Below are 15,107 nucleotides of genomic sequence, written 5' to 3'. Positions count from 1 at the left end.
ATTATTAATTACGTAGTCCGTGATTCAAACACTCTTCGAACAGCGTTCGAAAAGCTGTTTATGATCTTTTAGGTGCTAGATTTGCTTTTACAGTATCCTAAGAAAGCACTTACATGTCCTTTGATAGAAATTTCTTGATATGTCCCTAGAATTAGTGAGCATTTCTTTTATAATTAATATTGTATTTTTTTTTACTAAACATAGGGAATTTTAAGGCAAGAGAGGGAATTTATTTATATTCGAATGGGATATTCCCCTCACAGTCCGAAAGATCACTGCTTTGAGCAGTGTCCAATTTTGGATCTGGTTTCTTTTTGTTTCCCCGTTCTTGTTGTCGAGGTATTGCTTTTGCGAATTCCATCTATTGAAAGCGGAGTGTCGGCCTGTGCTGTGGTGTGATAGTGAAGTGCATTATGAAATAAAATGAGTGTCATTGTGAGGTGGGGTGGAGAACTTGTTGAAGACGCCGTTTTCCAGCAAGGATTTTGCTGCCAAGAAGAAACTTGTGGATGTAGGTAGGCTCACCCCTTCCTTCTCTAGCAGGCATAGTAACAGAAACGAAAAATAAAGTGCGCCAATTTTGTGATTCAGGGTACGAAGGTGATACTTGGTTATGCGGTTGTAAAAAGTATTCAGCACTTTTCTGTTTCCTTCTGTTTTCGTTTCTTTATTATTATTATTATTATTATTATTAGTATTATTCATTTTATCTAATTTTGCATATTTTTTATCTTTACGTTACTCATTGTGATAGGAATAAGACTGACTTAATTATCAGTTGAAATGTAGGAGATACACAGCCTACCAAAGAAAACACCAATCCCAGGGATTTATCCAGAATTTTTAATTTTGTGACAAATTCCAGGGAAGTTTTCTGAAAAAATGGGGGGCGGTCGATGTGTGTGGATAAATCACTAACCATGTCAGCCCAAAAATAAGCACAACGGGAAATAACCTTCATCATAATAGGCTTACACTGTTGGAAAGGTCACGCTCCGCTACTGCTACTTACACTTCTCCGAACAAATGTTCATGTGCTGTGAATTTATCCTTCACCAAAGTTGTGAGCAAAATAATATCTGTTGTCTACATTTTTACTCTTCACTGCAAACAAATTACACAAAATAGTTTTGCCTAATGTCAACGGGGCTGACGGCAGTGCCAGGGGGGGCTCCTCTGCCTTGTACACAAACACAGACTACAATATTCTGCAAAGAAACCGAAACGCTACAGTGTAAGCCTTTCACACCATGGAGACTCAGATTAAATCCAGCATTAGTGGATTCACCATGGACATATCTTGTTCCATCTTGCCAAACATGAAAGGTTTCATGCCAGCTCAGAGGCTCGAGACTTCCACATGGGGCGAATTGCAAGTGACATACATTTAGCAAATCCTAGCTTCCATACACCTGGCAACCTTGACCTACTTCTGTCTGCAAATGTGTTCTACACGATTCTCAAGCCAGAGAAACTTTCAAGAACATGAAACTATCCAGCGTTACATAATACAGAATTTGGGTAAATTGTAGCAGGAAGAATTCCTAATGCACCATCTACAAACAAACCTTCGAATTCATTCTTTGTTCGCACAGAAGATACAGTCAATTTCCAATTACAGAGATTTTGGGATTTGGAGGAACTCCATGATAAGTTGCCTTCGCCAGAAGAAATCGCCTGTGAAAAACATTTCCAGGAAACTACATCTCGTGATCGAGAAGGTCGATACACAGTCAAGCTACCCTTGAAGAAGGACAGATCCGTTCTTGGGGATTCTCTGCAAACATCGATTTCACGATTTAACCAATTAGAAAGAAGACTTGATCGGAACATGGAATTGAAAAAAAGAGTACACAGAATTTTTTCGAGTAACAACAACTCAAACACATGCAACCAATTGGGACATTGGAAGATATATCCAGAGACAAGGAGACAAGGTACTACATTCCACATCACTGTGTGACCAAGGAATCAAGAAAAACTACACGTTTAAGAGTGGTTTTTGATGGAAGCTCGCCCACAACTACGGATGAATCGTTGAACAGTATACAGATGATTGGTCCCACGATAGAAGAAGAATTGTTTTCAATCCTGCTCAGATTTCGTAGACACAAAATCGCACTGACTGCAGACACGGCTAAAATGTATAGGTAAATTAACATGCATTCAGAAGACAGACCACTTCAATGCATCTTATGGAGAGCCACACGTGACGAACCGATCCATGTTTACAGTTTGAACACAGTTACTTATGGATTAACTTCAAGTTCATTCTTGGCCACAAGATGCCTCAAACAGTTGGCAGAAGATGAATCATCAAATTTCACAGTAGCCACTCGTGTCTTAACACATGACTTCTACGTTGACGATTTTCTGGGAGAAAATCATTGCATTGAAGGTGCAATAAAGCTGCGTCAAAGTCTCACAGAATTACTCCAGAAGGGAGGATTCAATCTACGTAAATGGTGCCTCAATAGCAAGGCAGTGTTACAATCTATTCCAGAAGAATTGAAGGCAGTACAGGACCTAGTGACATTCGACACAGAAGGCATAAAAACATTGGGAATTTCATGGCGCCCATCCACTGACGAATTTCTCATGGACAGTAAGGTTGCCGTAGCAGCAGACGTGGTTTCGTTGAAGAGATTCTCAAAGCGCCAAGTTGCCAGCATAATTGCACAAGTGTTCGATCCAATCGAACTAATATCGCCAGTGGTGATCACATACAAGTTATGGCAGTTATGGCTCCACAATGTAGGATGGGATGATCCGCTTCCTATAGATTTGCAGAAAACATGGCGTCATCTTCATTCGCAGCTCACATGTATTAACAAAGTAAAAATACCACGATTCGTTTTGGCTCCAGGAGACATACGTAAAGTTCAAATTCACGGTTTCTCTGATGCATCAGACAGAAACTATGGCAGTGTTCTGTTCGTAAGATCAATTGATTCAGAGGGTCACATAAGTGTGAACGTATTGTGTTCAAAGTCCAAGGTGGCTCCGGTGAAGAGAACCACTCTTCCACGTTATGTGCGGCAGTTCTACTAGCCAAACTGGTACACAAAGCATTGCCCATACTGCGCCTATGCATAGACACCATTCACCTATGGACCGACTCAAAAATCGTCCTAGCTTGGCTGGCGTCACCAGCCAGTAAATGGAAACCTTTTGTTGCCAACCGCGTGGCAATTGTACAGGAACTCACACAAGTCAGTGATTGGAAGCACATTCCGTCCAAGGACAATCCAGAAAACCTGATCTCACGAGGAGTCGATGCAAAAACAATCAGATCACTTCAGCTTTGGTGGCACGGACCCGGCAGTCTCCAAGAAGACGAGACACAGTGGCCATCCTCGAGTTTAACATTCAGTCCAGACGACAACACTATTCCAGAGCAGCGTAAGGTAGCAGCTACCACATTGGTCACTCATGTAACAACTGAAGAAGAAATCATATCTAGATATTCAAGTTTATCCAAGCTACTGAGAGTAGTGTCACTCTGCAAAAGGTTCATCAGTAATTGCAGAAACTCAAGAGACAAAAGGAGTGAAGACCTTACCACCTTTGAAATTCAAGGCGCCACACTTGCCTCCATCAAGATAACACAACGTGCATTCTTCTCTCAGGAAATCAAAGTTTTGTCTGACAAGCAACAAGTACACAACAAAAGCATTTTGAGGAACCTTCATCCATTTCTCGACAATGAACAAGTAATTCGTGTCAGAGGAAGATTGGAAAACAGCGAACTGGAATTTCAAAGCAAGCATCAAATTATTCTTCACCCGAAGAGTCATTTCACGAAAATTCTGATAGCATCAGAGCACAAGCGACTTATGCACGCAGGCCCACAGCTTCTCATATCATCACTTCGTGAGAAATATTGGATACCTCACATACGACAGGTGGTCAAACAGATTATTCACCAGTGCAACATATGTTATCGTTTGAAGGCTGCAGCTGCCCAGCAGCTGATGGGGCAGTTACCCCCCAGTAGAGTGAGACCCAGCAAGGCATTCCAACACGTAGGCGTTGATTGCGCAGGGCCGTACCACATCAAGACCGGAGTCGCAAGAAGCAGATCCACAAGAAAATGCTACATTGCAGTTTTCACTTGTTTTGCCACAAGGGCAATTCATTTAGAGATTATCTCAGACTTGACATCACATGCCTTCATCACAGCTCTACTACGCTTCACTGCGAGAAGAGGAAAGTGTGCAAGTATTTTTAGCGACAATGCTACGACGTTCCATGGTGCTAAAAATGAATTGCAGGAATTACGTAAACTCTTTCAATCACAAGAGTTCAACATCAACAGATTTGCAGCAGAAGAGAAGTTCCAATGGGAGTATTCTCCACCACGCAGTCCATTATACGGCGGGATTTTTGAAAGTGCAGTGAAGTCTATGAAATATCTTCGCAGAGTAGCAGGAAACGCCGTGCTAACATATGAAGAACTAATAACTCTGCTATGCCAAATAGAGGCCTGCCTCAACTCCCGTCCTCTTTCCACACTCCCTGATTCTCATGATGAATTCCGCTACATTACCCCTGGTCATTTTCTTATTGGAGGTCCTCTAACCTCATTTCCTGAACCAAACATTACAGATCTGGCTGCCAACAGATTATCCAGATGGCAGCGCATACAGCAGTTCCAGCAGCGAGTGTGGAGGAAGTGGTCTCAGGACTACCTGCATAGTCTGCAGCAGCGACAGAAATGGACAGCCGTTCAGTCGAATTTGAAGCCTGGCACACCAGTGCTATTGAAGGAGGACAATCTTCCACCACTCTCGTGGAGAGTCGGCGTCATTCAAGAAGTGTTTCTGGGAAGGGATAACCTAGTGCGCGTAGTCACCGTTCGTACTAGAGACGGAGTCTACAAGAGAGCATTAAGCAAAATTGTGCCTTTACCACATTGGGAAGAAGACGCTCCATGAGCTAAAACTTTGACAACATATCCCTTAGTGTTAGGTTGGATGTGAACATTCCAACGGGGGGGGGGGGTATGTTGGAGATTTATCTATAAAAGTAACCACATTTATTCTTTCTTTATATATTTTATATTGCATATAGCTTCAATTGTTTATTTGTTTATATCAAATGCCTTAAGTAACCTGCACTCCCATTGGCTAATTCATTCTGATCGCGGTGTCTAGTTGCCGCCATCTTAGCGCGGTAGTTACTTCCAGCCAGTGTGCGTAGAGAAGCCACTCGGGACACAGCCAGCAACCGTCGCGGACAATTATGGATACCGTAAGCCTAACGTGGCTACGTTTCATTAGTGGCGCATTGTTGTAACACCAGCTGCAACTTCGTGTAAACAGCTTTCCCTAGACAGGAGTGCATGGGAAGTGTATCAAGTGTTATGTGTATATACCTTATAATACATAGTTATAGTTATCAGTGTGTGTGCCTGTGTTTTCTTTACAACTCCCAACAGGATCGCCGTGAACTTTGCCCTGTAGCGACACAATCCATACCAGAGAGATGTAAGTGGTAACCTACAATTTCACTTACATTTAGATCCTACCGGTTTGGATCATCATTCATTTCTGGTCGTTCACAGCCGGACAGGTTCTACATTCAGTTTTGGTCCTTTACGGTCCGGAACGCATTCAATCTTCATACCGATATAATATAATTCATTGCAGCAAGGTAGAAGTAGCTGACATGCTAAGCAGGTTGCCTACGCAAACACGTGACACAACACCAGCTGAAGAAGAAGAACTTCATGCATATTTCGGGTCCATTGAAGACGCTGTAGCTCCTCTTTCTCGAGACTCAATACAGAACGCCACTTCAGAAGACCCACTGCTCTCATTAGTTGTCTCCTGTGTAGTAAATGGTTGGCCAGATCAACTCGACACGTCTACCGAACGGAAGAAGCTCGCACCTTTCTTCGAAAGAAGAGCTCACCTTACGTACGAGCAGGGAACGCTCATGTGGTCGGGTAGAATTATCATTCCCACAGTTAAACGGAATGAAGTTCTTAGAGCTTTACACGATGGACACATAGGTTCAACTCATATGAAAGAGTTGTGTCTATCCAGATTTTGGTGGCCAGGCATGTCAGCAGAGATTACGGATTTGGTAGCGAGCTGCAATACATGCCGAGCTAATGCTCCTAAGGTCCGCAACGGACCCGATTCTTCATGGCCTCTCGCTTCGTACCTGAACGAGAGTTGGCATATAGACAACTTTTTCTTTGCAGGGCGTAAGTTCCTATTGGTAGTAGACGCCTTCAGCAAGTGGACAGAAGTTTGGCCTGTACACACATTAGACACAAAGGAAAGATCCGCTGGCTTATGCAATCTTGCGCCACGCTAGGGATATCAAATACTATCGTATCCTACAACGGCCCAAAGTTCACTTCTCTCGAATTTCGTAACTTCTGCCTTAAGAATGGCATCAAACATGTTACTTCACCGCCTTATCACAGCCCTAGCAACGGCTTAGTCGAACGATACGTTCGTACTGTCAAAACCGCTCTTGTCCAGCTTATAACTGACAAACCCAATCTGAGCACGCTTGAACTTGATATGGGGATCGCCAACCTTCTTTTCATCCTTCGGAACACGCGACTGGGTGGAAAAGGAAGCCTACCAGCACTTTCGGTATTAAAACACCGACCCAGATTTTGGTGGGAACATAACAATCTGCCTCCGTCGAGTGAATCTCCGTTCAAGTCGAGGAAGTCAGCAAAGTTTCAGAACGACTCTTCATCGAGATATGGTACTTTTGCCATCAACTCAGCAGTTCCGGTTCAATCTCCTAAACACGGTACTCCGAATTACATCCCAGGAGTTTTTATTCGTCGTATTGGGGATAGCATCCTCTACGAAATCATGCTAGAAGATGGAATCAAACGAATGGTATATCCCAGGAGGTTGAACAGACGTGTTTCACGTGACACTGTAGATGATGACGATTTCAACGTTACAACCAAATAGAAATTCAACAAACCTCGGTGGAACAGTACCAGAACCTACCCCAGGCAGAGCCGGATACCCAGGACCAGGTCCTAGCACACCTCACTCATCTCCTAGAAAGTCTACCAGGATTCGCCGCCCACCAGATCGATACGGTCATCAGCATAACTGTTTTTTTTTTGTTGTTCTTTTAATGGGACACCTGGAGGGATGATACGGTCCAGGTATTAAGCGTATGGCTACAAAGCTTGGTCTTCACGTCCAGAAGAAGATAAATCATAAGCAGATGTATTCTGTGTGTAATTCTGGCTATAACATTGTTCAATGTGATATGATCCACATTTTTATGTGACGTCACCAGTAGAAGATATGTCACTAATGTATTTATTTTTATAAAAGAAAGCGTAATTTCTTTGTTATTATATGTAATATTGCACCCTGTTTGTAATATATATCTTTTGTTTAATGTTTATTGTATTTTATGCTCTGTTATGAGTAGTTTAATGTATCTTCATGTTTGCAAGAGTGCACTATACGAATTTGTATTTCTAAAGATGTATAGATGTCAGTTTTGTTGATAGTATCTTTTTGTAGATAGTGAATGATTCATCTGTACTTTAATCTGTGTTCTCGAAAAGAGTATAAAGGCGAGGATATCGCGTAAGAATCATCACACTTTTCGCCACGGATCGACGAAGCTTCTAAAATTAAAAAGAACTCCTCGGTGTTGTGCATACATCTTGGTATGGTAGTTCGAGGCGCAAGCTAGGCCTATGTGATCATAGGTACGCCGATGGCCATGCATTGATGATATGCACAATACTGCAACCATTCTACGTCAAATAATAAAGTTAGCCTAAGGATTAATTTGGAAATAAAAGGCTAAAGAGCAAATATTGGCTCAGTTATCATTGCATATCTCTTGGTGTGGTAGTTCGGGGTGCAAGCTAGGTCTATGTGATCATAGGCTTGCCGATAGCCACGCATTGAGTTTATGCGTTTTAATTGAGTCAATTCATCGACAAAGCGAAATCCTCGCCTTCGTCTCAAGTATATTTGCATTATAATTGCAATAAATAAAGAATAAAACCTTTCAGTTTAAACATACTGCAGTAATGAGGTTTTATTTCTCTGTGCTGTGAATATTGTCTTTGCCTAACACTGTCCCTGTACCTGAGAGGAGTCTGTGTACTTCACCGAGTCTCATCGTTCACTCTCATTAAGTTAATATTAATAGTATAATAATACGACGCGTCTAATTACCAAGAACGTGTCAAGTGGCAGTCCAACGTGTTGGCCCGATATTGTAGTGTACAGTGGGATCCATGAGTATTGCCGTGCAAATTGTCCATGACTATTTTAATTAGTTTCTCTCTTACATCCTATGTGTTTTTAAGGGATGGATATTTATGTATGCTGGCGCAGAAGTTGTCAACAGCTTGTTTTGAGGCTTCTTTTAATTCTTGAAGCTCTTATTGGGTCAAATAAAGTGGACGAACATGGCAATGGACAATTTGCTAGGCAATATTCATGGATCCCACTGTACAAGGGCAAGACAATTGTTTAACGTTGAGATTCATTGTGCAAGAGCACTAAACTTTTATATTTGTAGAAAGCACAGAGATACTTCGTTCGAAATGGAAAGAAAACATTTGCGTAGCGCAAATAAAAATCTTGCTTCAAGTTCAGAGCTTAATGTTCCCGATTGTTGTCGGGACATTAATAAAGAAAGAACCACATTGGTGTGCAAGAAATGTGCAAAGCTTCTACATTATGAATGTTGTGGCTTAGATTTTCGATTTGAAAGCCACGAAGCTACCGATTTGGTTTGTAAAGATTGTGAATCATTGTCTACAAGTATTTCATCTGATCCGTTAAATATGTTTGAAGCTTTAAAAGCCATGATTGAAGGAATTAGCAAGCAGCAAGTTGAAAGTATGGAAACATTACAGGCTGATATTAGCAAACAGTCTGAAACACTGCAGGTGGATATGCGCAAACAGTCTGAAACATTGCAGGCTGATATTAAACAGCAAGCTGATTCCATTAATAACTTGAAGACTGATATTAGCAAACAGTCTGAAACATTACAGGCTGACATTAAACAGCAAGGTGATTCCATTAATAACTTGAAGGCTGATATCTGTAGACAATGTGCGCTATTAAAGGATGATATCGGTAAGCAGCACGATGAATCTATGAAAGCTTTAAGAGCTGAAATAGGCGAGATGGCCTGTGAAATACAACAACTAAAGTCTGAGAACGAGGAAACTAGGGCCAGATTCTCTGAAGAAATTCGGCAGGCTAGAGAGATAGACTTTGATGAGTTCCGGCGTAGCTTGGCAGCCGATGTTAATAAAGCCACGGAAAGTGTTCGCATCGATGTAGACGATATTAATTCGAGATTCACTGAGGAGTGCAATAAGATTATTGAAAAACAGCTGACGATGGAACAGATATTGGCCGAGGCCGAGACTGAAAAAATACAGTTCCGGGCTGAGGTCCAAGAAAATATCAGTCAGATTTCCGTAGTTGTGTCTCAAAGAAGCAAGGATGTTGAGGAAATAAAGACAGCTGGTCATCCGTCTGCAGTTGCTGAGAGTGCAGTGTTGCAAACTATTAACATTGAACTAAATGAAGCGATGGACAGAACAGGTGGAGAGAGAACTAGAAAAGACAAACAAGTTTGTCGTCCACGAGTTACTGCTGATTCAAGAGCTAATGAAGTGGCCTCTGCAGTTCCACCTACCTTTAGTCTTTCGGGCGATGATAGAGGTTACAGAGAGCGTGAATCTCCCGGGGCACGGCATCGTCGTTATCAAGAAGGGGCAAAGAGGAAACGTATAGCAAGGAAGAAAGATCGCAGTTCCTCCTCTTCCAGCTCCAGCTCGGACTCTCAGTATCAAGCGAATATCAGGAAGCGAACACGAAGGCATGGAAATGTGAGAAGCGGGTCAGATGAGTCACCATCGCGAACTCAGCTATCAACGACGACAGGAACCCCAAGGATGGCAGACCTTAATTCCTTGTCCAAGTTCAAGGGAGACCTGGAAGCCCAGAATGCTGAACAGTATTTAAAAGAACTTAATATCAACTTTGATTTAATGCAAGTTCCATACGAATACCGATTGGAAATTATTCCTAGGTTATTCAAAGGCCAGGCTGAGCATTAGTTTCGAGCAAACCAGTTAGAGTTCAAGTCCTATTCTGATTTCTGCCGTCGTTTTCGCAAACAATATGCTTCAGAAGAGGCCAAAGAGAGGCAGCTGACAGCAGTGAGATCTCGCAAATACTCAAAGCAGTCCGGTATGAGCATGGAGGAATATGCCTGGTCTATTTACTCAGCCTACCGCAATCTGTCTGCCCGTTATGTAGAACCAGAGATAGTGAACTTAATAATCTCTCAGCTTCCATACAGAGCCCGCAGCCTGAGTTTGGCTAATTCTCCTCGAACTGTACGACAGCTTGCTGATTTTTTTAAAAGATTCGAGGTGCTTGAAGAGCAGGACAGTTGGAAGCCTGTGTGGAATAGGGAAGATGCAGGCCAGGGAAATGCTCCCAGATAAAATAGAATTGGAAACCAACAACCCAGAGTCAGACAAGTTATGCAGAACCAGAGGAATGGATATACCAATTACAACAGACGACGTAATCCTCCTAGAAGGGATGGCAGGAGCGACTACGCACGTGGGTCGCGTCGTTCCAGATCTGATCCAAAAGACCATTCCCGTGACTCTTCACGTAACGCCTCTGAACCCAGTAACTTCAGAGCGACGGCGCCTCTGTTTGAACCTTCTGCTTCACGTTTGACGAACGAGCAACGTCAAAGCGTCGACATAACAAGAGACTTTTGTTGGGCACCATCGACTAGTGCTAATCCGAGTGGTATGCAGTCGGATTTAGCCAGTCGCCCAACGTGAATTCTTCGTTCCCGATCACGGTTGGGCTAAAATCTTGGACTTCTCTGGGAACCAATGACAGCGTTATAAATAGTGAAGATAATCATCTTTTTGTTGTGCTGACTCTCAATGAAGGAGAACAAAGTTTAGATAGAGCACTACAACAGGCAGTTAGAAAAGAAAATTTCCCCAGGGCTCCGTTAATTAAAGCAACTGTAACAGGCGTCGCTTTTATTTGTGTTCTGGACACTGGCAGCGAATGTAATCTCATGAGCTACGCCATTTGGAAGAAGATTAAAGAGAAGCTGCCGTCATTGCAGTTACACACATGTCCAGATGTTAGGCTGACTGATTTCACTGGGAGAAACAAAACTAGAGTTGTGGGATGTAGACAAGTATATCTAGAGATTGCTGGAAGAAATTTATTGGAGGAAATGTTTGTCTTGAAAGGTCTCGAAGCTGACTTTATTTTGGGCTACCCATTCCTCAGGAAATATGAAGCAGGAATTGACCTACAGCGCGAGAAGCTATCCCTCACCGTAGACGGAGTTCCGGTAGAGCAGGACCTCGTGAATAATGGATCTTCGACAGGGACATATGTAAGAAAAGTCCGTGAAGATTCCCATGTCGATCAGTGGACGGCTAGTCCTGACGACATTCTTCAGAAGGTCAATGCGAATGAGATTTTATGCGAAAGGGGTAGAAGCCAATTGAAAGAAGTCTTATTGAAGCATAGAAATGTATTTTCCGAGAGACCAGGTACTATTAAAAACTTCCAGTGTGAGATTGAACTCACCACCACCGAACCTGTGTATCGATCTCCATATCCCATACCTATAACAAAAAGGAAACTCCTGGAGGAAGAATTAGAAAAGTGGAGACAATGGGGTGTTATAATGCCTTGTAATTCCCCTTACTTGAACCCATTAATTGTAGTCGACAAGCCTGATGGTACAGTACGCCCATGCATTGATTTCAGAAATTTGAATAAAATTGTACGTGTTCCACGGAACTCAGTTGAGCCCATTTCGGATGCCTTACAAAAATTTAAGGGTGCTCGATATTTAACAAATCTGGATCTGGCTTCTGGATATTTACAGATTCCTGTAAAAACTGACTGCCAACCATGTACTGCTTTCTCCTATAAAGGACGTCAGTGGATGTTTGCTCGAATGCCTTTTGGTATCTCAAGTACTGTATCAATTTTCATAGCTGCCATGCATGCTGTATTTGGTCCTGAAACTGAAGATTATCTAACTCAATATATGGATGACTTGCTGATTTTCGACAAAGAACTCTCCAAACATCTCGAACATCTGGACGAAGTGTTGCAGGGACTCCAAGAAGTGGGGATGACTGTAAAGCTGCGAAAGTGTCAATTTGTCCAAAAGGAAATTACCTACTTGGGTCACATTGTTTCTGGAGATGCTATCAAAATCCAACCAGACAAAAATTCAGCCGTTAAGTTATTTCCTAAACCTAAAACTAGAAAGGATGTTCGGAAATTTCTTGGCCTCGCCAACTGGAGGCGGAAGTTCATTGAAAATTTTGCAGCTAAATCTGAACCGCTCACCAAGCTGTTAGGTAAAAATCAACGTTGGATTTGGGGAGACGAGGAAGAACAAAGTTTCCAGCTACTGAAGAATGAACTTGTAAGAGACGCTGAACTAGCACAGCCTGATTTTGAAAAGGATTTCTGTATCCAATGTGATGCTTCTGGGAAAGGATTGAGTAGTATTCTTTTCCAAATGGATGGTGAAGAGAGAAAGGTCATTCAGTATGCAAGCCGAAAACTGAAGGAGAACGAACGCCACTACTCCATCCATGAGTTAGAATGTTTGGCCATAATCTTTGGGGTTGAGAAGTATGCTGTTTATTTGAAAGGCAGGCCTTTCACTATCTACAGTGATCACAAAGGGCTGGTATGGTTACAAGACGCCAGAAACTGGAACAGTCGTTTGACTCGCTGGTCTCTAAAACTCCAACAGTACCAGTACAAAATAGTATACGTCTCTGGTCGCCAAAACGATCTGGCAGATATTTTATCTCGGTATCCTGCCGATGATATAACCCAGATTCATCCTGAAAATAGTCAACAGACATTCAGAATAAACTACCTGTGGGCCGAAAGAGAAGAAATTGATGATATTGAAAAGTGGAGAGAGGTGCAATCTAAAGATGAATTCTGCAAAAGTTTACTCGAATCTCTAAATTCTCAGGAACCTAACCTCAGATTACATCATTCCTATCGCATTCAAGAAGGAATTTTATTTAAGAGAGGATCAGACAATCAGTCCCTTTGGAAATTGTGTGTTCCGGTGGTAATGAAGCAACCTCTCTTGAAAGTAATTCATGATGAAGCTGGACATTTTGGAGTATCCAAGACATTGAGGCGACTTGCAGTACGGTACTTCTGGAAAGGCATGAAGGATGACGTGATACAGTACATCCGAGATTGTGAAATTTGTGCCCAGAGTAAACCAGACAAATTGGGAATACTCAAGGAGACCCTTCATATCAGTCCCAAGCAACCTCATGAGATGCTTTCTCTGGACTTGATTGGGAAGCTTCCTCGGTCTAATGGATACCAGTACATCTTGAGCCTTATTGATGTGGGTACACGTTTTGTCTCCGCATATGCTTTACGGACTGCCAGCACCACAGAAATTATAAACACGCTTCAGAAAGGATATTTTGCTCACTATCCAAACGTTATGTTTACCCTGAGCGACAGAGGAGCTCAATTTACCTCTAAGCAGTGGAAAGAATTTACCAAAAAGCTTGGTATTCATCATGTTTGCACAACAGCTTACAATCCAAAGGGGAACATGGTAGTACGAGCAAATCAAGAGATAGTCAGATTACTTCGTTTATTTTGTTATCGAGAACATCAGACTTGGTCTCGATACATATCAAAAGTTGTTTGGTTAATTAATTATTCCATTTCTGAGACTACTGGATATTCACCTGCTGAACTATTCTTCAACCGTCCCATACCCAGAGAGATCCTAACCCATTTCAATTGGCCCGAACGGGAAGAAGCCCAACCGGATTGGAAGTCCAAATTATTCTTAGCCCAAGTCAGGGAGAAGAAGAAGCTGTCGAAGGATTTAAAACAGAAGAGAAACGCCAAGACAGTGACAGTTGGAGACTTCGTGATGGTTAAAAACCATTCCTTAAGCTCCTCACTAGATAGGACCATTCAAAAGTTATTTATGTTGTGGATAGGACCTTATCTAGTGGACAAAGTGGAAAATAATGTTGTGACATTGCTAATTCCAAGGACTAAAGAATTATATGGTAAGGTTAACTTGGATAACCTAAAACTGGTGCGTTTTTCGGAGGATAAAAAGTAAGAATTTGTACTTTAAAACTAAGTTTCCTCCAGGTAGATAAGTTCCTTCCTGAAACTTAGTTTCCGAAAGGAAGGGGCAGATGATATGATCCACATTTTTATGTGACGTCACCAGTAGAAGATATGTCACTAATGTATTTATTTTTATAAAAGAAAGCGTAATTTCTTTGTTATTATATGTAATATTGCACCCTGTTTGTAATATATATCTTTTGTTTAATGTTTATTGTATTTTATGCTCTGTTATGAGTAGTTTAATGTATCTTCATGTTTGCAAGAGTGCACTATACGAATTTGTATTTCTAAAGATGTATAGATGTCAGTTTTGTTGATAGTATCTTTTTGTAGATAGTGAATGATTCATCTGTACTTTAATCTGTGTTCTCGAAAAGAGTATAAAGGCGAGGATATCGCGTAAGAATCATCACACTTTTCGCCACGGATCGACGAAGCTTCTAAAATTAAAAAGAACTCCTCGGTGTTGTGCATACATCTTGGTATGGTAGTTCGAGGCGCAAGCTAGGCCTATGTGATCATAGGTACGCCGATAGCCATGCATTGATGATATGCACAATACTGCAACCATTCTACGTCAAATAATAAAGTTAGCCTAAGGATTAATTTGGAAATAAAAGGCTAAAGAGCAAATATTGGCTCAGTTATCATTGCATATCTCTTGGTGTGGTAGTTCGGGGTGCAAGCTAGGTCTATGTGATCATAGGCTTGCCGATAGCCACGCATTGAGTTTATGCGTTTTAATTGAGTCAATTCATCGACAAAGCGAAATCCTCGCCTTCGTCTCAAGTATATTTGCATTATAATTGCAATAAATAAAGAATAAAACCTTTCAGTTTAAACATACTGCAGTAATGTGGTTTTATTTCTCTGTGCTGTGAATATTGTCTTTGCCTAACACTGTCCCTG

The 15,107-nt window shown here is 41.7% G+C and overlaps 1 protein-coding gene across 1 annotated transcript; it reads left to right on the top strand.

Moving 5' to 3' along the window:
- The first annotated feature begins 1,887 nt into the window (after positions 1–1,887).
- Positions 1,888–4,937, top strand: LOC145978781 (uncharacterized). Its single transcript, XM_083111597.1, has 3 exons — positions 1,888–1,937; positions 2,957–4,025; positions 4,305–4,937. Exons 1-3 carry the CDS (start codon positions 1,888–1,890, stop codon positions 4,935–4,937), a joined length of 1,752 nt encoding a protein of 583 aa, XP_082967723.1.
- Positions 4,938–15,107: the final 10,170 nt, after the last annotated feature.

The sequence above is a fragment of the Lepisma saccharinum genome, chromosome 25, assembly GCF_977018435.1.
Source record: "Lepisma saccharinum chromosome 25, izLepSacc3.1, whole genome shotgun sequence".
In the NCBI taxonomy this organism is placed as follows: domain Eukaryota; kingdom Metazoa; phylum Arthropoda; class Insecta; order Zygentoma; family Lepismatidae; genus Lepisma; species Lepisma saccharinum.
This window is presented reverse-complemented; position numbering and strand designations above follow the sequence as displayed.